The 25781-nt window shown below is 41.8% G+C and overlaps 1 protein-coding gene across 2 annotated transcripts in view; it reads left to right on the top strand.

Annotated features, from left to right (window-relative positions):
* The window catches only part of LOC132985208 (kelch-like protein 29), a 105270-nt gene that overhangs the window by 22927 nt on the left and 56562 nt on the right, over positions 1-25781 (top strand). For both annotated transcript variants that reach the window (XM_061052460.1, XM_061052458.1), the window contains one exon: positions 12034-12330. In XM_061052460.1, the coding sequence (XP_060908443.1) occupies positions 12073-12330 (258 nt within the window). In that variant the 5' untranslated portion in view covers positions 12034-12072. The remainder of the gene's footprint in view (positions 1-12033; positions 12331-25781) is intronic.

The following is a 25781-nucleotide window of genomic DNA, read 5'->3' as shown; positions in this document are numbered from 1 at the left end:
GAGAGAATTTGACTTTCATGGGGGTGCAGAACTTTGATGCAAAATCCAAAGGACAGAGCAGTGAACATGGAGAGTTCAGCATACTGGGTGGAATTGGAAATTGTGTGTGTATCTGAAGTACACAGGCTGTGCACAGAGACATTCAGTGTTTGTACCTCTTGAGACATGATGGAGTTTTTCCATCTGCTGCTCCCTCAAGCCTTCTTTCTCTCATCTCCTGAGATATTCATGAACTGTCACAAAAAAAGATAATGGACCCTGAGTTGAACTACTTTCAACACTTAAAGCCCTCTTCTTTATTTGTCATCTCCACAGCACAATAGCTGCTGTCAAGCCACAGAGAGCCGATAAAACAACTTTTAATAACACAAATTCCTTCGAGGTTCAAAAACCGTGGAAGAAGAAATTGCAGCATTTACAAGTACATGAGCATTTTTGCTGATGTGTCCGCATTTTGGAGAGAAAAAGAAGCGTGCAAAGCATAGATGTGTCGTTTTTTATATGTCAGTGTGTTGCAGAGGAAACAGGTTCTTTTTTTTCAGGAATACATTTTCGAGCCAGACTATTAACCAACAAGATCTGATGGGATTCAGTATTCAGAGATAACATCAATCCTGTGATAATATGTCACTGTCTTTTCAAGAAATGAACATGAGAAGCTAGGGTTAAAAAAAAAAATAAAATACATTTGTGTAGCTGTGTATTTTACTAAACTACATGCAGATTTCTGTTTCCAGTTTAACACCATAAGTTTCCTGAAACGAAAGTGAATGTCATTGAAACATAACTACAACCAGGTAGCTATGACACTTTGTCTTCCTCACTATCATTCAGTCACTGAATTATCAGTGTTTCATTCAATCTTTTTGATATGTTTGATTAAATCCAATCTGATCCACCAACATTCTTTTAGAAACGTAGAGTCTCCTTAGACCCCTTAGACATAAAGACCCCCTTCTGGCTATGCTAATCTCTATTTGAATTCACAGTAAAGAAAAGGGTCACTGAAAGCCCCCCCCCCTCCATGTCAGATGAGTAACAAGTAGAAAGTCCAGACACAGTCAGTACTGCTGATTGAGTTTCCACATTAATACAACCCTAAAGACGGCTTCTGGCTATGTGATGTGCTGTGTGGATTTTTCTCTTCATCATATCAACACTAACCACCTCCACTCCCCACGGCTCCACCCCTCACTGTGTTTGTACCTGACTCAGCACTTTGGACATGATTGGTTTGTTAAACTAATTGTTTCAGTGGCTGATGTTGCTGATGCCGGATACTTTGTCTATGGTGTGTGTCTGCTTACATCAAAGAAGCAAAGTGAAACCCATCAGTCACATACAGCAGGATGTCCACAGCTGAGTGTGCAGACCTACCTTGAACTCCTAAGTCACTGTTCAACAGATTTGGGAGGGCATACATTCAGTATCTTTGTGTATGACAAATAGAAAGGAGATTACAGAAGAGAGGGCAATGAAAGGGAGAGGCTTTATTGTAGAGACTAAAGTTTGGCTCTGGTTAGTGCAGCTTTCATACTGGGATGAAAAAACCTTCAGAAAAGATCTCAACATGGACACAGGAAGGCACAGAGCTCCACAGCTGTGTCCGTTTATTCTGCTTTGTTGAACTCTAATGCTCACTGTGAATCTGACCACATCAAACCTACTTCACTTCCCATGACGTACAAGCTGCAGATGCTTTATTTACAGACACACAACTACGCACCACTCTCTTTGTGTGTGTTCTGTATCCTTACATGTACCTCCATGTGCATTATTAAAACATGTATTTAAACATGAAACCTGAGTTTATGTTTGTCCACTCAGGGACAGCCTTGAGGTATGTGCTTGTTTCCTACATGTGTATGGCCGTATGTGTGCACATGTAAACCAAGGCTGGTCGATAAATCCAGTTTTTAAGAGAAATACTTTTTTCAAACAAGGTATGGTAAGACTGTTGTTTATGTTGAAAGCATTTATGCTACGTTAATAATAACGAGAGATGGGACAAATCTGATCTCATATCGGGTCCCATATTAAAGTAGTTTACAGATCTGATATCGGACTGACGGCACCGATCCATGTCAAAAAAGATTGTTTGGAACTTTAAACATTATCAACTTGCTCCGACTCACTTTTTCACAATAAAAAAAAATACTGGTATCTGTACATTTGTATCGGAATTGTTTTGAAACTGATAAAGGTGGATCGGTGCATCTCCAAAAATGACGTTAAGAGTTTGTTCCATTGAGCTGCAGGTTCGTCTGTTTCTCCTCTCACTGTCTGTCATTTTGTTCTTGATGACACTGGGGTATTTCTGTATGGTGTTTTGTTTACCTCTAGTGAATGAGGCAGACAGTAAAAGGACTTCCCAGCAACTTTTTATTATCTGTGTGTTTGCATTTCTTATTGGCATATACTTTCCATATTATTCCTAGAGTAGGTTTTGTGCAGCAGTGTGTAAAGTGGTGTGTTCATTAGCGTTTGTCTTGAAACTGAATACATAACCTACTAAAAAGCTCTGTCTTGAGCATGTGCTTCAACACTGCTTGGCGCCTTCTAATGGCTTGCTTGAAAGGGGAGAATTGATTTTGTGGTTTCTGCCTTCAAAATGCTTCTATGTAGCTCCAAAGGAAACTGTAGCATTACATTTTTCTACTTCCTGTGTTTGTAGAGACAGAGAGAGAAGACTTGTAAGAGAAAAGGAGTATTACAGAGTGAGACTTTCCCGACAGGGAGAGTTTAGTTTCTCTCCAGCTCTTAAAAGTTTCCTGGTGAGTCGGCTGGCAGCTTGTTTGCTGGCGTAGCAGCAGCAGCAGCAGGAGGAGCAGCAGCAGGCGGAGGTAGAGAGTTTGTGATGAACCCCTTCAGAGGCAGACAAAAGACGCCATAGTGCTGCTGGAATTAATAACTGGCATTCCATCGTTTCTCATCTGATTAAGACCCAGTGACAATCTTCTTGTTATAGTCTCTAGTTGTCAGCAGCAATGACTAATAGACTGTGATATCCTGCTCCTCTCTCTCTCTCTCTCTTTCCTTATCATACTCTCTCTTTTCTTCACTATTGATTATTGGAAAAACCTTCCTATCCCTTTATTTTTAACACACCCTAACAGCCTTTCCCTTTTTTTCTTTCTCTTTCATTTGCCCGTCCACCTTGCCTGCTCTCCTCCCCCTGCTGTCTCCTCTTGTACCTTTCATTCGGCTAATTTGATATTTGGGCTTGATAGAGCTCAGAATGGAGGCCTGGGTTTCAACATACATTTGTCTAAATCTCCCCATCTCTCATCTCTCCCTCCCTCTCCCCCTTCCTCTTTTTTTCAGAGCAGAGATAATGAAAACCGACTTCAGCCCTTCATCTGTATTAACAGCATTTGTTGGTCTGAGAGAGACTAACAGCCTGCTAATTCTCTGCCTCTGATTCGTTAAATTGACACACATTTGCATAATTTAGTCGCCTGCTCTCTCCTGATCAAAGGTTGCCTGCAGATGCTTCGGTCACTGGATGGAATTGAAAGCTGTTAAAATAACGGCTCGTTTGATCAGATTTGAACATTTTAGAGATTGGTACAAGAATTACAGAAATATGCCTCCAAAATAACTTAGATTTTTAGGAGCCTTAAAGGTCCCCTAAACAAGAAAATACAATTTCTATTCTTGATAGCCTGATGACTTGTCTGAATGTTCTCACCCAAAGGATTTGCTGCAGAGCGCACACCCCCACTCTTTCCCTTCAAGTCACTCTTTCTTCTTCTGTGGAATGCTTGTGCAGCTCTGTTGCAACTCTTTTCCTGTTTCCTTTAAGCACTGCAGATAAATAATGCACACTTGAATGTGCATTAGACAAGATGAGATTTCCAGAAAACACACATTGACTTCAAATGACTCACACATATCATGCCTCTCTCTCTCTCTCTCTCTCTCTCTCTCTCTCTCTCTCTCTCTCGTCTCCTACATGCGTGCATACGGGTGTTCCATAAACCTCAGAGGCTGACAGCTTCTTTTACCTTGATTAACTTTGAATTAGAAAGTGGCTTTGCCATCGGACACACGCCTCCCTCTCCCTCTTCCTCATTGTCAGTGTGCACCTGCAATTGAGTCATGATATTCATCAAAGATAAGTCGTTTCGGAGGGAAATGAGAAGTTGTGTGTGTGTGTAGGCGTGCGAACCTGTGAGATGCCTTCAAATTTTTGGGCCAAACTGGAATTGAACCATGGACATTAGATCTCGAGTCTAACGCGCTTCCAAATGATCTTTTTTTGCCACGCCTTCCCCGTCTCCATCATAGACTGTAGAAAACTTGGACGTCGTCTCAGTGACACAATCTCAGGTTTGAAGTAACCAACGATGGTGGTCGCCATATTGACATAGGTCAGCCATTAACAGACAATGAGTTGGAGCTGAGGCAGACCTGAAGCCTCCTGGCAAACAGTTACAACATGCACGCTTGCAGTCAGATCAGTCACACCCCTTTATTAAGAATAATACTTAAAATGAAATTAAAATTAATGAGTTATAAAAAAACATTCACCCCTGTACAATGTGTGCCAATAAAGACATGATATTTTCAGAGCCAATTTGTTTTCAACCAGGCTGTAAACATCTTTATGTCTGCTATCAGAGTGGGTGTGTATGTGACTTTGAGTCTTTTGCAGCCAGCCTCAAGTGGACAATTGAGGAACTGCAGTCTTTTTGCTCTTCTGCATTGGCTTCATTTTTCAACACTGGAGGTCACTGCTTGGTCTCCATGCATTAATGAAGAGACGTGGTTCCCTCTGTGATCAATGAGTTGGAAGATGGTAGATAAAAAAGGTTTGGCCATTTTGCAGCCTCCTTTTCCTATCGTGTCTTCTGTTTTCGCTGAGATTGTCCAGCTGGAACGCACTCAGTAAATTGCACTGACAAGGAAAGAGCGCTGTGAGAAGGGACAGCGATGGCAAGGTGGAATGTCAGGAGAGAGTGAGGATTATTCACAAAATTGCCCAGAGGTATGCAATCTTTATGAAAGTGAAGGGGACTGAGGGAGCGTATGAAATATCCATTAATCTGTGCGCAGGATTCAGAGGGAATAAGGTGTAGAGGGAAGTGTGAGCCAATAACAGCTTTATAGATGGAAGTTGTGTGTGATATATTGATCCTCTTCATTGGCAAAATCTTTAAAATACATCCTGTGTGATTAATTTTATCTTTTAAAATTCCATCCGCACTTTTAAAAAATGGCTCAAAAGAAAGTACATTGTCCTCCCAACATGTTCCTCTCTCCTCTGGAGTAAGAGCAGCTTTAAACATTTGTACTGACATCTTTCATCAGAGAGCACTTTGGCATTTTTATTTACTGACATCCCTGCCAGCCCTGCTGTGACATTACCTGTGAATAAATGCTCTGTTCTGTAGACACATTTTTTATTCCTCTCTCTCATCCTTCTTTTTGTTTCTTTAACTTTCTTCCTGTAGTTCTCTCCCACAAATCTCATATCCGCCAAGAGCAGCCTTAGAATTTGCTCTGCAGTAAACAGCCTAGGTATATGTTGTGTTGAAATATCACTTTTTATGCTGGTGCTGTCATAGCTCAGGTTTCGGTCCATCCCCATGAATTTCATGTCGTACCTTTTTATGGGGTGTTTTTTTCCCCTGCTGAACATAAACAAATTCCATCCCCACTATCCCTGGCACATCCCCCCCCCCCCCCCTCCCTTCAAAGAGAACCTCAGGTGACCCTCACAATATCAAATTCAACATTTCACAGCTTTTTTACCCCAGCAGTACTAAGTGTGGGAGTATTATCCACAATTGTACATGCCCAGAGGTCAAACGGTCACAAGACGGTCCCTGTTGTTATACATGTGTGCTATTAGCATTGAGTCACTGTTTGACATGAAAAATGCAGTAAGTACCAGGCGAGTAGCTCGGCTTGTTTTATTTATGAATTTTGTCTATGGAGACTTCTGTTTTCATCAGTTTCTACGTGAATATCAGGGGAAGTCAAAGCCCTCCAGTAGAAAATACGCTCTCATGTAACAGAGGGATGGACCTAAATGTAGAGCCTTTGTTGCTGAGCATCAGGTCAAGTTCAAACCCTGGGGCATCTCAAAATCAAAGTTGTGCAGGGCATCTCCATGGCGACAGAGGTGATGTCATGATCCCTGTTGCTGGAGAACCATATGCCATGGCGGCTTTCTTTAGTAAGGGGCTGCCAGCTCATAAACTTCTATTGTAAATCTCTCTCTCACTGTATCCTCTCTCTCTTTCTCTCTCTCTCTCTCTCTCTCTCTCTCTCTCCTCTACATTGTACATCTCTTGCGCTCATTTAATACTCTTTCTCTCATTCTCTCCCTCTCATCGCTGCTCTGTCTCTGTTATTGATGTTTGGTTCTCCTGATCTCTCCTCCAGCTACGGCTGTGCACTCTAAGCCGATGGTGCTGTTGAAAGAGATGGATGCTCAGTGTCCGCAGCAATCTCCCAGCAGCCATTTAGATAATTAAGACACTATTCTTGTTCCTGTCGTATGTGCTGCGAAAGCTAAGCTCCACACACACACTCTCACTCACACTCACACACACACATTCAAACGCGCACACACTTACACATGCATATTGAAATGTTAGGCGCATGTATCAAGAGTTGTGAAAATGCAGAAAATTTAAGATGTCAATTTGTTTTTGCTCAAACTGCTGTGTGTGTGTGTGTGTGTGTGTGTGTGTGTGTGTGTGTGTGTGTGTGTGTGTGTGTGTGTGTGTGTGTGTGTGTGTGTGTGTGTGTGTGTGTGTGTGTGTGTGTGTGTGTGTGTGTGTGTGTGTGTGTGTGTGTGTGTGTGTGTGTGTGTGTGTGTGTGTGTGTGTGTGTGTGTGTGTGTGTGTGTGTGTGTGTGTGTGTGTGTGTGTGTGTGTGTGTGTGTGTGTGTGTGGCAAAAGGATGCAGCATAGAAAGAAAAGGCAACAGCTGCCGTGGGCCACAGTGACACACACACAAATATCTCTGTTTCTGCACGACAGATTTGGAATCATTGAGCATTTTTCTACATCCAATTTTTATTTCTTCCATAAAATACACATGTAATCAATCAGTGGTGTACACACACATAAACACACACAAAATAAACACACAGCATGATTGGCATCTGGAAATCTGCTACTCCTACAACCCTGCAAAAAAAGTGAAACCAAAGAATCTGAAGACTGCTGTATGTGAAAGTGTTTGCTCTATAGCCCTGGGGGGTTTCTCCAGCTTTATGTCTAGCTGTTGTGGTAACTTAGCTTTTAATTAATGCATCAGCAGAGTGCAATGGTGGAGGAAGCATTTCCTCTCTGTTCTTCAGGCTGACCATGTCGGGCATACTGACAACCTAACACTTACATAATGTTTGTAACGTTCTCATTTTAACATTTTATAACGCTGCGGTCATTCCTGCGCCTAGGGGAGGACAGTGAGCGAGCTGAGAGTGAGTGAGTGATCTGAGATTTCTGGACGGGAAAAGGAGAGTCAGATCCTGCTGTTTTCATCAAACCATTGAGGAAACAAAGCCCATTTGTAAACAAGCGGCTTGATACCCTTGCATCAGGTATCCCCAATGCACATGCAGTTTGCATACTTGGACACAGAGCAGTCTTTTTTTGTTTTATATACATTGAAAAAAAGTTTTGCTTGTTAATGCGACGCTTATCCACAGAATGATGCTAATGCTCACACAGCTGGAGATTTATTTATATTCTGTATTTTTAATCTGTGGGGAAAAAAAGTAACCCTTAATCTCACTTTCATTTCAGTTCTCCTCCTGCCTACTTAAAAATGTTTTTTAAATCCTCTGTGAATGATTTGTCCTTTGCTGGAAAGCTTTATCAAAGAGCAGATGATCAGGAAGTGTCTCTCTGGTAAAATGAGGCAGTGTGTGCATGTCACCCGGCTGTGTTTTCATCCATCAGGGTGTCAGATAAATGTACCAAGTGCCATCTCTCACAATCATCTCCTCTGAAGCCTCAGTGGGAATCCTAATAGGCAGATGAGATATGGAGTAGGATTTAGATAAGCGCGACATCTGCACACAATGACTGACGAGTGGTTCAGCTTTTTGTCTTCACTTATCACTGTTTCAGTGAAGTAAGACTATTTACCTCTCAGATCACGAATAACATGCAAGAATTGTGACACAGCGCTAATTCTCCTCAAACCACAGGGGTTAATTGGACCTCCTAATGATAATCAATCCCAACATTAGGCTTGTTTGTTTCCATGCTAGGCTGCTAGCAGGTAGCTGCAATCATCTCAGCTTCTTATTCCCAAAGATAATAATTTCCCTAAGTCTTACAAAGCCTGACACTCTGGTTTGCGTGGCTCCTAGTTGTTCCTATACAGTCTCTGCTATTTTCTATCCCACAGAGCTGCCTAGTTACACAAATATCATGTCCCTGTTAAGAGTTACTGGATGCCAACTCTCCCCCCCGACCCTCATTTGTACCATCCAGACTTGCTGATGGACGATTTGATCATTAACACAGACTGGTGAGTGAAGCAGGGGGCTGATTGTGTGGGTGCGATGAAAGCTGGTTGGGTCAACAGAAGTAAACACTACTAGAGATTGGAAATGGATCCCTTCCTCTCAGGGAGTATCTGTAGTCAGTGGAATAGCATGGGGGGTGTTAAACACAGGGCAGAATGTGTTGGCAATGCAAACCTCACACCCTAGAACAGAAATAAGACGCACATCACACAGATCCTATTCCTGAACGATGATCTACCTATTTCAGGCAACGCACACACTTTAGCGCTGTTAAATCTCATTTTCTTTTCTCGCTTGTACTGTCAAGCTGTCTCTCCATCGCTGCCACGTTCTGTCCATCTGTTACACTCCCTCTTTCCTCACGTCTACAGGCGGCTCCCTGCTTATTCCCACATGGCTTTGTCAACACAATCCTGTCACGCACACACACTCAACATGCTGCGTGCCTCCTCATAGTGACAGATGCTGATCTTTAGGGTGTGCATATCAAGTCTCCACCGGATACCTAGTTTTATTTTGTCTAATTGCTTGGCTGTTTCTTAAGCACTGAAGTTAATGAAGACCCCCGATGTGCGCTGTGTGGTCTTACACGTCAATTCAGGTCATGCAGAGCATCTCCATGGTGATAGCAATGAGGTCATGATGATTTCAACTATAACTGGCCTTCCAATTATTCAGACATCATTGTACACCCACACATGGATACACACTCAATTCTCTCCTTTTACTCCCTAAGTACCCAATACAATCCATACACACACAAAATACAGATTTTGTAAAAGGAGTTTCACAACATTCAGTTTTGAAAGTATTTTGAGTTTTAAAAAAAATCCGTCTATGTACAGAGGACCATGAATGTAGTGGGATTTTTGTCCCAGTGACACTAGTTCTGCAGAGATGTGATGTAAGCTTTTAGCTATACAGCACTTTACAGCGTAAGAATGACAGAAAATCCCTTTAAAGATATTGCACATATTGAGATGCTGTGCCAAGATTGTGAAAGTGCTCCTTGGGTAAGTGATTGATAAAACTTGAAGTATGGTAATGTAAGAGACTCTGTCTAAAAACATTAATTGATTGTTTGAACTTCTTTAAACAGCCTATATTTACACTCTGTATTACAGGAAGAAGCTGGATATGACATCTAAATCATTTTAAAACATGAGATGATACCAGCTCCGCAGCAATATGGATCCTGTTTACACTAGGACCCAGCTGATATGAGATTTTTTTGGGCCGATACCGACAGGGGGAAGGAAAAAAAAAATCCTTTACTGATATATCGGCCGATATATTTCTTGGATCTATGTTCGATCTGCATAGATAGATATACACACATTGTGTTGATCCCTCAAATGAAGTTATCAAACACTTATATAAGATATATATTGAAGACAAGATGGTCTTCGAGAGAAAGAGAGAGAGAGATGTAGCTGCAGCTACTTTTCCCTGCTCCTCTCTCTGCTGTCATGACTGTGAGCATCACGGGGAACATTGCTGCACACACACACACACACACACACACACACACACACTGATGCGCACCTTTTTACTTTGATCCGTGATTTGTACGGACCATAGACTGTACACATTAGGTACGGACCGAGTCGGGAACACACGTGATCCGGTCAAACGGTCAGTTCGACTTTACTCCGTTCACTCTCACTGTGTCTACAGCTAACTTAGCAATAGCAACCCCCTTTCCCCCGCGATCTCCCCCCCATAAAATATGACGACACCAAGATATTCTTCATCTTAATTGCATCACAAGGCTTTTTGTCCTTTATGAATTCATAAACCTTGATTTACTCAGTGCCAATACAGTATGCTCTTCAGGTATTGTTTTTCTTAGAACCTCTCCATTTATTAAAGAATAGCAAGCAGTCCTTTCACTCTGTCTCTCTGTGCTGCATTTTTCAACCAGTCTGAAGGTTATCCCACAAAGCTCTCTTTTGTGGGCTCTCAGAAATTTAATTCACTTCCTTTTCTGTGGAGATCTATGGATTAGTTCCTCAAAGTTTACATGGAGGGAAAAAAAAAAGACATTTTAGCAGTCAATCACAAAACTGTCTGAACTATGTGGCACAGCCAACGCACACTGGCATGTACCAACTGCACATTTAAAACACACTGAATAAAATGTTTCTGTATTGTGAATAATCAAAAACACTCTGTGCTCAAGTCTAACTCTTGTGGAGATAATCTCACCTCATGTTTTTTGTCAATTGTTCCCTGTTTTTCTCTGTGAAGAAATTGTCCAGCTGCATCTTTATTTCTCAGCTGAGGTGATGAGAAAAGGATTACCTGGCACTAAATCTGCCATTGTTCTGTTGAACGTGCAACCTGTTTCTCTCTTACTGTCGCCAGTATATAATCAGAGATAATAATACAAGTGTTTTCTTCTGTAAAATACGAGGCTATTGAAATAGTTTTTTTCTGGAAAGAGAGACATTATTATGTGAGCAAGAAAGAGTGTAAGAGTGTGGCCCACGGCTTGTCGTTGCTCAATCTGGCTCTGTCCTTGTGTATCAGCTGGCTGTATCTCAACAGACAAGAGCTTGTGTGAGAGAGAATTTAATGCATGAAGAAAAACGATGACATCACAAGACCATCACATACTATGATAGAGGTTTGCACAAATATCTTATTTAATCCTGCATTCACATTAGCTGCATTCATCCTCATTGTTTTTGTAAAAACACACACCTACAGTTTGTCATTTAAAAGCATCTGCTCCTCTGTGAGGCAGCGTGACAGACCCCACAATGCAGAAAAAGACCGACGGCTGCTGACACTCTCTCCTCACAGACTTGGGGATTTTGCATGGGGGGCTCGGGAAGCATAACGTTCCTTTGGTGAAAAGGAGTACAATGTGCTACAATCCCATCAGTGAAAGATTTCACTGCTCCTGCACCGCTTTGATTAATGATATAATAAAGTGTGATACACTGCCCATGCTACACAATCGCTCCATACCACATCCTGATGTTTTTCAGCTTATTGCTGCCTCTTTCCCCATCACCCTGAAGGAAAACGGGTAGCACCCTCGTATGCACTTCAAGGGCGGTCTGATTGAATAAAGCAGCCATTAGATACGAGATGGACTGTAACTGCAGGAGTTTGGATTATTCAGATTGGACAGCAGGATCATGATACTGCTGCACTGTCCTCAGGAAAACCTGTCTGAGTGTTCATATGTTTGTTGCTCGCCCAGCTGCTTTGCCCATGCTTGATGATTTGCTCATGGTTTTATCACTGATGGTGTTTTCATAGACCTGTTAAGTAGCACTGTTTTTTCTATCTTGTTAATGACTGTGAGAAAATGAATTAAAGCCAGTAAATGAGCAGCAGTGTGTTCATGCCAGGTGTATTAAGAGCAGATGCTGTGAGTATTTACACCTCAATGTCAACACGTTCTATTCTTAAATCACTTGTTCCCAGCTTTTTGCAGTCTCTTTTTATATTTGAAACCCTACCTTCATTTGCAAACTCAGTGAAGTAAATGACCCTCTATTTATTCTTTCCATTTCATGCAGGCCTGTCCTTGTTGTTTCCTCTGAGAGTAAGAGGAAGTGATGTCACGCAACCACCACCACTTTGACAGAGACATCCGGGGACCCTGGGAGCGGAGAGACATCCGTCCTTCTGGCCTCCACAATGGAGGAGCCAATCACAGCTGCTCCTCTGCCATCGTCAACGGCAACAACCGACCAGGGCTCCTCCCACTCCCGGTCATCCCCTCCCTCCTGCCCATTCCTGTTACAGTCGCCGTGACGACATCGAGCAACGACATAGCGGTCAACCGAAGCATCAAAGCAGCAGCCTCGGCCAAGGTAAGATTCAGCAACACCTGCTTTGCAGTCCGAGTCGTCATGAAAACCTCCTGTTCTCTCAAGTTTCTTTTATTTTCTTTGTCTCTCCCTGTTTCAGCTTTTAAAATCTGTAAAAACACACAAACTAGAGATAATCTACCACTTTCTCCATGCTGTTCAGGCTTTCACTTCCTTTTCTTTCACGCTCTCAAATGTTTCTGCACAATCCAGCTCACTGACACGTCTTCACAGTTCAACTTTCTCAACTCCTCTCTGTTCTCTCTCTCTATCTCTCTGCGCTCTCACTGTGCCAATCAGCAGCCTGGTCCTGCCTTTTCTTCTTTGGTAATTTTCTTCTTTTATTATATAAATGACACCGACAGAGGCCCAGGTGCGTTCTGCTGTCAGAAGTGACAGATATAGATCTCGTCTTGAAAATTGGAACACATCCTCTTTGAAGCCCTGAGTTCCTGTGATGCACTTAACCAAGGTATTTTTCACCTTGGCTGCAATTATCACCTTTCAAACTGCTTTATGCATGAAAGAGTCCATTGTCATCCGCTCAATGAGTGAGTATGATGTTTGATACAAAAGATCGCATCAATAAATTACAAAAGATTCAAACCATAAACGATGGCCCTCTAACGTTTTGGCATAGGGTCTTCTTTTTGTAAGAGTTAACATCTTATGAGTATTAGAAAATACTCTGAATCCAAACTTAAAATGTAACTATAAGACACCCAAAGTCAACGTACACTTCAGTGTGGCATCGATGTAGCCTATAACTATTAAAAGATTACTTTTACTTCATACTTTATAGCTTCTGAAAACGGCAGCATGCAAATGTCTGAACAGTACAGTCAAGAGCCGCACAGTTTGCGTTCCACATCCTCTCGCTGGGGGAATAGCTCACAGTCAGACATTTCATCCTCTCCATGTTTTGTTTCCATGGATACCATTCATCTTTCTCTTCACACTTATCCTCACTATCAGATCATTTGCTTTAATGTGAACTTCAGCTGATTCATGCAGGCTTTTTTCTCTCTCCCCGTCTCCTTCTCGCTCTCGGTGGGGTCTGCGCTCTCTGAGCAGAGGTAAACAAAGCTCTGCTAGTTTAGCCTGTAAGTGCACATCCTTAGATACCCTGCTGAATGCACTGACCACAAACACAGTAAATCTGCTCTGGCACCGCGTCGGCCCCTCCATTTGAATCGCCGAATAATTTCACACTCAAACAAAGTCTGTCCAAAATTCCACTGAGGCCATTGTCATCAGTCAATGGCTGCCACAGCAATTAGGTGCATTGCCTTGTATATGAGCACACACTTGTCTTCTGCGGTAATGTGTGTGCATATAAGAAGCAGATATAATAGAGCCTTCCTCGGGTTCCCTTCTGTTAGCTGTCCTCAGGGATTCACCTTTCAATGCAACCCAGACCATTTAAAAGGGGAAACACCCAGAGTTTAACAGTCAAGCTTCCCTAGAAATGAAACGGAGATCTTGAGTACCTCCTCGCTGTCTGATGTCCTCACTCGCTCTCTCACTCTCTGTGATCTCTGATCAAAGCTATTGGGGGTCACAAAGAGTCTGATTGACGAATGCGGCTCTCCCTCTGTGGTCTGTGTGTCTGCTCTGCCCATGGCTGCACTAAAAAGCTGACATGCCTTTATTGATCTCCGCTGTTCAGAGAATCTCTCTTTATAAAGTGAAGGCAGACATGTACAGGACTGTGTGTGTGTGAGTGTGTGTGAATCATACCCCTTCACTAGTTCTTTGTGCATCAAAGCATACATGGAGTAATTATTCCCCTTAAAGACCAAGCAAAGCAAAATGAGAAATTGGTCTGTATACACACTGTATTTGTTGGAAAAAAGTTGCCGTAAACATGTGAAAAGACTGAAACCTATGTGTGATTTAGACCAATAGAAACCTTTTCATCACTTTAGGTTCTGGGGAAAAATGGGGGTTCAATGGCGTACTGTGGGTCCTTAGCGTGATCTTGCCCCCCTTAATGCTCCAATGATATCAAAGCACTGAGCAGGTCAGAAGCTTAGGTTCTCCTGCGTCATCACCAGTTCCTACATGTTTCAATATTACAGTCTGCAGTTTTGCTAGTTCTGCCTTCATTCTGAAAGTGCATCTTCTCTGGATGCCAGAACAGCTCGGTGTGTTTTATTCACAGAGAACATCAAAAATGGAATCTCAGTTTTAAGGGAATTTTGACAAAACAAATCTTTAGCTGAGAGCAGAGGTGTTGAACATCCTGTCAATGATTTCCTGACTGTCATTCGATGTCCTATCACATGGTGGCTTCCTATTGTTTTACAGGACAATGTGATTGAATTTAAAAGGAAGTGAGTCTAACTGTCTTCAGAGAATGTGTTCTCTCTGTGCTGCACTTGTAGTAAAAAGGTTTTTCTGACTAATTACACCGTGTTTGCATTTCTGCAGAGAACTAGCAATTCTCATACTTTTGGAAGAAATGTTTTTCACACTTGCTCTGCTCTAAGAGCAGAGTCAGGCGGACATGCTCACTGACCAAACAGTTAAGAGCATTACCACCACCTGGACTGGGGTGTGGATACTGCCCTTTGTGACTGCTTTATTTCTCTTCACAGATGATTACACACACTGTTACACCCCTTACAGAGACATTTGTGTAGTTTTCAGATAATCAAATTCTAATAAAATAAATATTGTCGGGTTTTAAATATCCAATGTTTTCAAGGCAACTCAACTCAATTGGATCGACACTGAGCTATAACTGTACATTACCTCTGGTGAGCATCACCGTTGTTTCAGCGTTTATTTTGTAATTGACCGGCACAGTCTTTGACTTCTCATAAATCATCCCTCTCTTTGTCAGCATCGCTCTGATGTCAGGGAGCTCGGTAATGAACACACTGGAAGCAGAGTCTGATATCACTCAATCCTTTATTGAGGTTGAGTTTAAATCAGGACAGGTCGTGACGAGCTGCTGTGAGATGTATAGAAAATGAGATGATGAAAGTTAAAGAAGGCTCACACTGGGGGAGGTGGATGAAGGAGACAAAACGGAGATGAGAGAGAGAGAGAGAGAGAGAGGGAGGTGAGAGCTTTTTAAATTACCTACAGATCAATAGAAAACTACATGTATTTAATTAAAGAGTCAAACTTTATTGTCAACGCAGGATGACAATTTCCAAAGACAGACACAGCACTTCTGCTACATTATGAAGACAACCGGAAAAAACAAACATGAACTGACAAAAATATTTCCTCACCGCTTAAAATAACAGATTTTTATAGCTTTTCACTGATTGTCACAAACTGATGAGTCATCCAGTCTGATAATATAATAAAGAATATTTTCAAGAAAGCTGTTGTATCTGCCAGCATTTTGTTGTACCTGAAATGTTATCTTAAATTGTTACGTAAATAATAAAGCCTCTTCTATCATCCTGTGAAGATCAGCGGGGTAAACAGTTTTCCAGTTTGAATTATTAGATACTGATGTATGTGTTGTCATCCTATCACAGCCTTACTGTGTTTCACTTATCCACACAGTGAAGATGTCAGAAAATGTCAGCTCTCACAACTTTTCCCTGACGAGTCAGCCAAACAAATGAATTGGAAATAGTTCATATTTCACCATAGCTTCATTTATTACCCATACACCTTTGTGTTAACCTGAAAGCTTTTCGTAGCTGAGTCAAGTGTCTCTTCATCTGACTTTCAGTGTTTGACGTTGGTTGCACATTTTTTTTTTGCACAAACCTGTCAGCTCTTTCTGCCTCTGAAGTCCAGTCAGTTTTGTCAGTTTGGATAAAGACAGCCTTCAGTGGTTATGAATGAAGCTGCCCTCAAGAATAAAACATGACAATATTAAAACTGCCACTCCTTTATGCTTCTTAAAGACTTATTTTGTGGGGGGCTTTTCCTTTATTATAGAGATAGGACAGTGGATGGAGTCGGAAATGAAGGCGAGAGAGAGTGGGGAATGACATGCAGGAAAAAAGACACAGGTCAGATTCCAGCCTGGGCCGCCCGCTTGGAGGACTACAGCCTCCATACATGGGGCGCTGGTGGCGCATTAATCACTGCGCCACCAGCGTCCCATCCTGTATGCTTCTTCTGATTGTATTTCTTTATCAAGGCAAACTAATTTTGACTATTTGAGACAACAGCGTGTCTGCTGTTTCCACGCAAGGAATTCATGCCTCGTCTGAGCAGGTACTGGATTTAAAGTGATCCTATCGTTTATGAACCAATCATTATAACTTCAGGCTCCTCTTGTTTCCTTTCTGTTGTCACATCTATTTTTTTTATACAAACACAAACATCATCAAACTGTAGACATTAATCTGCTGTCAGGCGTCCGTGACAGTGACAGTCATCAAGTCATTAAGAAACATCTGACTGACCTCAAGGTAGCAATGTGAGGTTTAAGCTGTGATTTTTATGGCTGTGTCAGCACCATGTGGGGAGACTTTCTGCTTTCCACTCAAAATCCGACCGAGATATGCTACAGTTATTTGCTAATCAAAGACGGATCGACAGACCTCAATCATGACAACTGCTCTGTCAACCTGTCAGAAACTTCACTGTTAAAGCAGAGCTGTAAGAAATCATTTTTTTGTTCTCAGAAATCAAGTGGATAGAAAATGGGAGTCATGAATTTGATAACAGATTTATCAAAATGATCACACCCATCACGGGGCTGTCATCTCTTATTGTCATTATAACTCCAGAGAGCCGCCAGTTACCAGATGTGAGAAGATAACCGGTCAAAGAAAAGGTCCAGGTTATTGTTATCTTTGTCTGTGTTGTCGATCTCTTTGTGACAGGATGCTCAACATGTTTCGTAACCTCTGTGTCCTCTCCTGGCTCCTCCTGTGTCTCTCTTTCTTGTCTTCTCTGTCGGGATTTGGATCCCAGTTGACCGTTTGTTCCAACAATGGATTCACAGATCCAACCACCTGTCTTTGCCGTCACAATTCTTCAAACCTGGCCAAGTCTTTTATTTTCTCTCTCTATGCTTTGGCTGTATCTAAACATCTGAGCTGGATTTGAAGCATCTTTGAAGAGATAAACAGACACAGAAAGTCTGAAATTAGGAGATCTTTTAGGTTCTTGGCTTTGTGGCGGGTTTTCAGGTTACCTTGGGATTTAGTCCAGAAGTGGCATGCGAGCGAGCAATCACAACTTATTATTGGTCGTCTATCTGTCAGCCTGATGTCTTGATCTAATAAGCAGTCAATGGATGTTTGGTTAAAACCTCTTTATACTCTGTGAAAGACAAGATGTCTTTCTCTATTTATGTCACATGACGATGTAATAGTGTTTAATATTGAAAGAGCTGGAAGAGAGTTGTCATCTAATACCGTACATCTGCTCTCCAAGCTTTACACACAGATTACTATCTGGCTGGTCTCTGACTGAGCACCAACTGATGTGTTGGATGTCACCACACAAACATCGGAGTGTTCACAAAGTGCAGATTCATCTTTGATGCTCGCTCGTCTCTTTCTACCTTTTGCTCGGGGACATGTTGGAGAATCAGGATTTATTCTTCTATCTGCAGCAGCTCTTCTGATGAAAGACACATTTTTTGGAAACCTCTCTGCCAATTAAAAAAAAAACAGCCTTTCAACTTCTCATCTCTGTCGAAGCATATAGTTCCTCATTCCTGTTTCAGCGTCGCCTCCCTCTGAACGGGCTCTGGTGAAATTGGTTTGGTCGGCTATGAGTGGCAGAGATATAATACGGGGAAAGAAGCAGCTGCGTGTTCCAATGCTTCAGACAGCTGTTCCAGGACATCGACCGATCACAGATGACGCTTGACTCCTCGCCCCTCATCTCTTCAGGGCTGGAACTGCTCTCGACTAAAAGTCATGACAACATAAAAGAGAGCACAGCTGAACCAAAAGCAAATCACTTCTCAGCAAAAGATCGTATTAAAATTCTCCAGATTAGCTCAAGAGTAAAAGGCATGTCCATGTTTTCCTTTCATTTCTGTTTGAGTTTTAACATGAGACTTTTTTATGACTGTGGCACACAGGTTAAGTGTTCTCTGTGTTTTAAAATGATCACGCCCCTCAAAGCTCTAGGTTGAGTTTTCTTTACCAATTAAAGAGCTGTTTTTTATGTTTCATCTTTCAGACGAACGGCCCCTTCTTGCTCAATATTTTGGGTGGGATGAAGAGAAAACATGAAGACTAAATGCTACGGCTGCTCTTATTCAAATCCTGTCAATTTGTACAGAGCCTTGTACAGAGTGACCAAAAATCTCTTGGTGTGTGACCTGCATATTTTCCTGCTAAATCAGTGATGTGCCAGAGGGGGAATGGCTCTTTTCAAGCAGCACACACTATTCAGATCATCACAGATAACCAAGCTGGAAGGCCAGGGACCTCATTTAAGGTTTTTTTTTTTTTTTTACCACAAGCAAGTTTTTTACTGGAGCTGCACCCAGCTGTGGCAAAAAGGAAAAAGAAAAACCTTCAAGTGTGAAGCAGATTTAAACCCTGCAAAGCAAAACATGATCATGTTTTCATTTCTACAACTCACAAAGACACAAGTTATTAATTATTCATCAAGCTCATCTGCAGATCCTTTTTCTATGAATGTTTGGTGAGCTCCTTCTCAGTCTCAGTGCTCGGCCAAAAAAATGAGGCGATACAGGAAAAGAAGATCCGCTTTGATGACAAACAAAGAGGTGGGGTGTGATCACTTCCTGGTCACATCTTCTATCTGTATCAACCTTGACTGATTCATCAGACTGGGGCAACAAAAGGAACAGCATATTTAATCAGTCAAAATCCCAGATCAGCACTTAAGCTAGGATTTGTCTCTAAACCGAATGACTGTTGTCACTTCTCAGCATGTTTAGGCGGCTCACTGAAGATGTGTCAATAAATGTTGAACAATAGGCCTCTCTCTCTCTCTCTCTCTGTTTTTATCCTGGATTTGCTTGCATTAATCGTTCTGTCTTACACTCATCCCTTTCTAATCTGCTTTGACCATCCTCGCCTTGTCCCAAACCACATAAGCAAAGTGATCTGAGTGATTGGATCACACTTCATCTTCATAATTTTACACCTGTACTTAACGCTGTTCCCTTCAAATCCATCTGCCCCGCACAAATGTTTTTTGTTACTGCAATGGGTAGCTATTGTTTCATTGCCTTCCGCTTGTTGTGTAGGTGGCTGCAGCTCAGTGGGGCTTGTCTTCTTATAGGTGGATTGGCAGTTTTCTGCAGTCCATAAGTCAAAGTATTTGACTTGGGCAAGACACTGAATTTTTACACAATTTTATTCCTTTATTTTAAAAATGTATTTTTTTTAATTTATTTATTTTTTTTAATTGGAGAGACAGGACAGTGGGTAGGGTTGGGAATTGGGCAAGAGAGAGTGGGGAATGACATGCAGGAACCCACTAAACCTGGGCTCCCTGTTTCGAGATCTACAGTCTCTGTACACAAGGCACCACTCGACCACCAGCGCCCCAGCTACGTACTGTTCCTCGCGGCTTCTGCCAACCGTGTGTAACTGTGAAAAAGGTGAATTCTGAACCAGTTAGAGGGCTAAAAATGTGAGGTCCTCCTCCACACCTTCATTATCTCCCCTGCATTCTCTCTCTAGTGCACACAGCAATTTAATGAATAAATACAAAATAAATCAGGTAGGAAATATACTTGGGCGGCCATAAATACACCTGGGAGGCCCGTCCAGGTATTGTTTATGTGTGGGAAACATGGATTCAGTATTTATCTGTTTAGAGTTACTGTGTTTGCCAGAGTGCTGAAATGTTGAGAGCAAACATTTCTTCTCCTCTGATGAGTCACCTTAGATTTAAAGATTTCAACTTTAAGGAGAGTAATAAACTCTCCAACCGAAGCGTCCCACTGGCTGTATTATCAACATTATGAGCTGACAAAGAAAAAATTATGAGCTGAGTTGATGTTGTTGTTGCCGCCGCTGGTATTAAAGTATATTAGACCATGACAGAGGATGTTGGAAACTGTCTTTAGTCTGTGACTTTTGACCTCCCTTAATGTCTCACCCTGGTCCAGTTCAGGCAGATTTATGGAGTACTTAAGACAAGATTTCATACCAATGAGAAACACGGAGCCCTTCCTTTAGTTTCCGCGGTCAATATATACAGCTTCTTTTCATCAGCTTAACTACCTCATTTAAACGAGCCTAATGGCTCTTACTGAAGTTCGGCAACTGCCAGGAGATTGTGAATGTTTCACAAGCAGTGTCCTCTACATGCACACTGTATATCTCATCATGAGGCCTGGTCTTTGAAGAGAACACTGTGTTCTCTTATTGTTTGGGATATTATTAATGCAGTGCAGCAGATTCTCTGTTGTTCAGTTGACAATTTCTCTGGGAAATCAGAGCATGACTGTGTATTTAAATTATTGTTCAGTCAAATAAAGTTGTTTTTTTTTGCCAGAGAATGCCATTTATTTCCAGCAGTATCACTTTGAACAGCTGAATTGATCTGGAAAGTTACCAACGGGTTTATTCTTAAATAAAGCTCTTGAAATGTTAAAGACAATATTTTTGCAAATATGGAGATATTTACTCTCCTCATCCAGATATTTTAGCAAAGGGTCCGCCCAGGTTCAGCAGCTGTAGTCTGAAATAGTCTGCAGGGTTGAACTGTCTATAACAAGTGTGCAGGGTTGTGTAAGGGGAATCTGTTTGCAACAGAGGAGTCTCTAAAGCTGGCTCCTTTAATTAAAAAAAATAACTTCATCTTTCTCTGAAAAATGTATGATGTAGAGGCTTCCTTTTGTTCACATGCTGAATACTCATATATTAATGACACATGCAAGTAAAGCATGCTGCTCTTACAATGTCAAACTCATAATCTGTAAAACTAAAAATCCTGTTTAGTTTTTGCTATGGATGGAAATGACCAATACCTCATTATTTTTAGAACACTTTAACACAATTTAACTTCTGTTTAATAATTTTTTTTTATTAAAATAGACATTATTCTCTAACTAGAAGCAGTGGCAGTCGATGTGGATAAGATCGCTGAGAGGAAGGCGGACATAAATCCTTTACAAATTGAGTTTTATCTGAGTAAAGTTGAGCTCATGTTCTTCACTTGTAGTCCTTTATGTCCCATCAACAACTGCTTAGCAAAGTTAGCGCCCTCACAGATTCTCTTAGCCTGCATGGGAGGCATAAAATGGCATGATTTGATTGATGACCGCAGCATACTTACAATGTATACATTTTAAAAGGGGGAAGTGTATTTAGGTTTTTAATTAAATTCAAATGTCAAATAAGGGTAAATAAAAGTATAAGTAAGGAACCTGTTTCTCCTAACCACATAGGGTGGGCCACTTGCACAGGTTGGGTTGACCCAGGCCCATGAGGCTTACCCGTAGAGCCATGCCTGGTGTGGAAGCTTACTTTTATATAAATGTCTCTCTGAACTCGACGTTCAAAATTGTGTTGAACATTTACGATCAACACTACATTGATTTAACCTCTTTAAATCTTTCAGTGTAGACCGGGCCTCTTTATGAACAAAACATGTTCTTACAGCTCTTTCAGTGGATTTGTTTTCTTCTTTCTGTGATTTCAGAAGTCATTGCTAAACCATCCTTAATAACATTTCTGAAGATGGTATTTGTAACTCAGTATTGACCTTTTTTTTGGAAAACAATAACTTTCTTTTTAAACCATGGTGTGCAGGTTCAAAACAAATAAAAAGCACAGAGCCATCAACTAATCCTTATAAATAATCTAGTTTTTTATCTTCAAATTTCACTTTGGACACGAGATGTGGACCATGAAATCACTTTTGTCACCTGTATAGAAAAGCATTAGCATCTGAAAAACCAACAACTGCAGACCAAAATCAAGAGGAGCTCAGAGGGCAATTTGAAAGACGGCTCCAAACAGACTGGAAAAAACTCTTTTAAAATTCAAGTATAGTTCTGTTTGTCCCCCTGCTGCGTTGTAGTTCATGGTTATTTCTCACTTCCTTTAAGACTCTTCTGTGTCTAATGATCCCAGCGTGTCTCTCCAGTGTATATCTTACCCCAAGCAGAGCGCTGTGTGGACTCCCCCCTGTGCTCACAGGAGCTCCGAACCGCACTGACCGCTTCATCTTGTGGGATAAACCAGTCTTTCAGTCTCCTATCAAACCCTGGGGGAGCAGAGCTGGAGCTCCAACACTGAAACCTCAAAGGTTGGAGCTCTGTCACAGGTAACTCTTGTGACTGTTTGTGCACGGTTCAGGTGGCTGGTTAAGTCTCAGGCAGACATTCATATCCACTGAATAGTGTCATTAACAAAAACCTGCATTTACACTTTGAGCACTTTCTAGCTTTCAAATGATTCTCGAATGTCCACTATTTATGTGCATTTGACTCCTATTACAAGAGGAATTCTGTGTAGTGAGTAAAAAGGCTGCAAAAATAACGGTTAGTAAGAGTCCTGTGGGCACACTTGTAATTATAAACCTTACGGGAGTCATGAGAGGTTTTGATCTGACAGAGCTGTAGTGCAGATTCTGCTGTACTAAACTTAATACTGCTATTTTTAGGAGCTGCAATGAAAGATGATCGGTACTCTGCAGCCAAATGGCAGCTTCATTTCAATGTCCAGAGTTCATCTGAGTGGAGCTGATGTATCTACTCGCAGTGCACTCATAGTGAAGCAGCTTAGTACATTTTCTGGGCCTCCATGTGGCCCGTATTCTCAGTAACATTTGTCACAACTGTTTTATGTTTATAGATTTTGTCCTTCAGGACTGCTTCTTGTCTCTCATTGGCCAGAGAAAATAATATGATGCTCTGTTGGGATAGTCACCTCCATTTAACTTCCAATTTGATCTGTCAGTTTTATAATTTATGTATAGATGCATCATGAGTTTCAAAAAAGCTGCTTTAGACCTAAAAGTGTCTCGTTTGAGTTACTCTATCTTTTCCCTCTGAATTTGTCCGTCTCACATACATCAGTTTGATATGAAGGCAGGTGGAGACAAACTCTAAAGGTGATCTGCTGATATCTAATTGTTCTTACTGCACATTAGGGCTACCAAATTTAATTAAACCTCTCAATACATGCAGAGTAATTACCTCTCAGGAGCATCATCTCCTGCCCTCACATCACATCCCATAAGCAGTTACAGGGGGGTAGGGGAGGAATGCAATTCATATGTGGAGGTGTGAGGTTATAATCAAGTGAACAAAAAAAATTCTTTAGAGCTCAATGGTTGTTTGCACAGTCATTTATTACTGCTCCCATTTGCACACAACTCCACATTTTGCTACATGTCCTCAATTTAAAAGACCGACAAGCTTTACAGAGGCTGCTGCTGTGACAGGTGGAGGAAGTTTTACTCTCCAAACAATCGCCAAATATCAGGAGACCGCTGTCTCTCACTGTCCCGGCCAGAGCTAACCGAGGCTAACATGGCAGCTAACACGCCCCTTTGGGAGGTGTTACCATGACATAAAGCAGTCACCACAGCTCTTCTCCAAGTACAAGTGAGCCTCTTTAAGCCTTACTACCGCTGCTTAGTCCCTCATATAAAACATGTTCACATGGCTATGTAGCTTCCAGCTGTTATAGTTTCAATCAAGTCAAAAGACAAAACAATGGATGGGTGAGACACGACTGGGAGGGAAAGGCTGCAACCTGATGGCTCTCATGAGATCTTAGGCCGGGTTTCCAGCCCTGCATTATTTCGCTGAAGTGTGTCGGCCTCACCCCTGTGATCATGCTTCTCTTTTCCTCAAGTATGTGTTTGCATCGACTGAGGATCCTGCCGGGACGTAGGAGCGTCTTAGTGGAAGTGAAGTCTGCTCCCCCTTCAGTCTTTTGGCCCAAGGCTTGAAATCATAGTCTGTATCCGTATCCCTTTTTCTGTGTTGCATTAGTAACATGTGTACCCCTCAGGGGCTCGTGTAGTGCCAGGGGCCAGCGTTAAATGTTGGATTCTGGAAGGATTGGCTTTGTTTGATATTTTCAGTTTTAAGTGAAACTTTAATGAACAGTCGACCACCGCTGTAATGGCTGGAATTTATCACATTGATATTGCCTGGATTGTAACTCGCAGAGCTTCATATGGAAGTGAATATTTCAAGTTTATGACTAACTTGGATTAGTGCAGAGGGATGTTATGATCTTTCTCAGACTTGCACATTGCTGCTATACGTATTCTTTATTTGTCAAAGACAGCCGTTACTTCCATCAGCCTCCACATATCAGCCACATTCTCTGTATCTGTCCATGCCTGGCTAAAGCGAAAAAAGCCATTCTGTCCAAGTTGAATTAATCTTTCTCGCTTGCACATACAGTTTTTCTTTCGTGATCAGTTAATGGTGTGGAATATCAACGTGAAATTATTCTTCAGTTGCACACAGTATTGCAACATGTTGCTGCAGTAGCTCATGTTATTACAAACATTATGCAAATCTATGCATTTCTCCAGAGATAGCTACCTACTTTTTAGATGAATTCTGCTTCTCGGATGCATTTAAATTAAAGCCATAATGGCAGCTCCAACAGTCCACCGCCAGAAACCCTACTCCATCAGTTTGGTATTGATGAACTGATCAGCCTATCAGGTTGCACATCACAGGCCTGATTACCAGCTGACTGAAATACCACAGCAGTAAATCTCATCTATACCTGCAGTCTGTTATTTTCACTGAAGCTCAGAGCAGAAAATAATCCACCCGTGTAGCACTGACCTGCACACTGCTATCTCATTTTGTCCTGCAGTAGTTTTAATGACATTTGTTGAGATTAGCCTTTTACTTTGCTGTTGTAACTGATCTGCTCAGTGTGTGTATTCCTTCTTTTTTTTTTTTAAAGATTTATTTTGGGGCTTTTTTTGCCTTTTTTTAAATGGATAGATAGGACAGTGGATAGAGTCGGAAATCAGGGAGAGAGAGTGCGGAACGACATGCGGGAAAGAGGCCACAGGCGGGAAGTGAACCTGGGCCGCCCGCTTGAGACGACAGCCTCCACACATGGGGCGCGCGCACTAACCACTGCACCACCAGCGCCCTGTGTATTCCTTCTTTTAAGGCCTGCGCTTTCCCTTCAACCCTTCACTTCGTTTCTTATTTTTCAACTAACAGCCAGGAGCACTGAGGAGGGGCTTGGGGACCAGGTCTGTCTATGAAGTCAGGGGGCAGGCTTAAGCTGAGCTCTGCCCTCTCTCCATCTGCTTGTTAGCCCAAGCTGCAGAGAGGGAGAGGAGAAAATTGCCAAAGGTCCAGAGGGTGATTGACCCTGTTTTTTTCATCAGCCTGCAGTCTCATGAGAACATTTCTCCCCTACAGAATGAAACATTACAGATACGGTGCTGAGAAAGGCTGTGTTTGATTTTTAGAGGTTGCATTGTCTCAAACCCCGTACACACTGATTGTCGTCTAGCTTGAAATTTTCTATTTTGGAATCACATGTTTCATGTCTGTTAACCCTGCAAAATCACTTCTTACTATT

This window comes from Labrus mixtus, chromosome 12 (assembly GCF_963584025.1).
Source record: "Labrus mixtus chromosome 12, fLabMix1.1, whole genome shotgun sequence".
Taxonomy (NCBI): Eukaryota; Metazoa; Chordata; class Actinopteri; order Labriformes; family Labridae; genus Labrus; species Labrus mixtus.
This window is presented reverse-complemented; position numbering and strand designations above follow the sequence as displayed.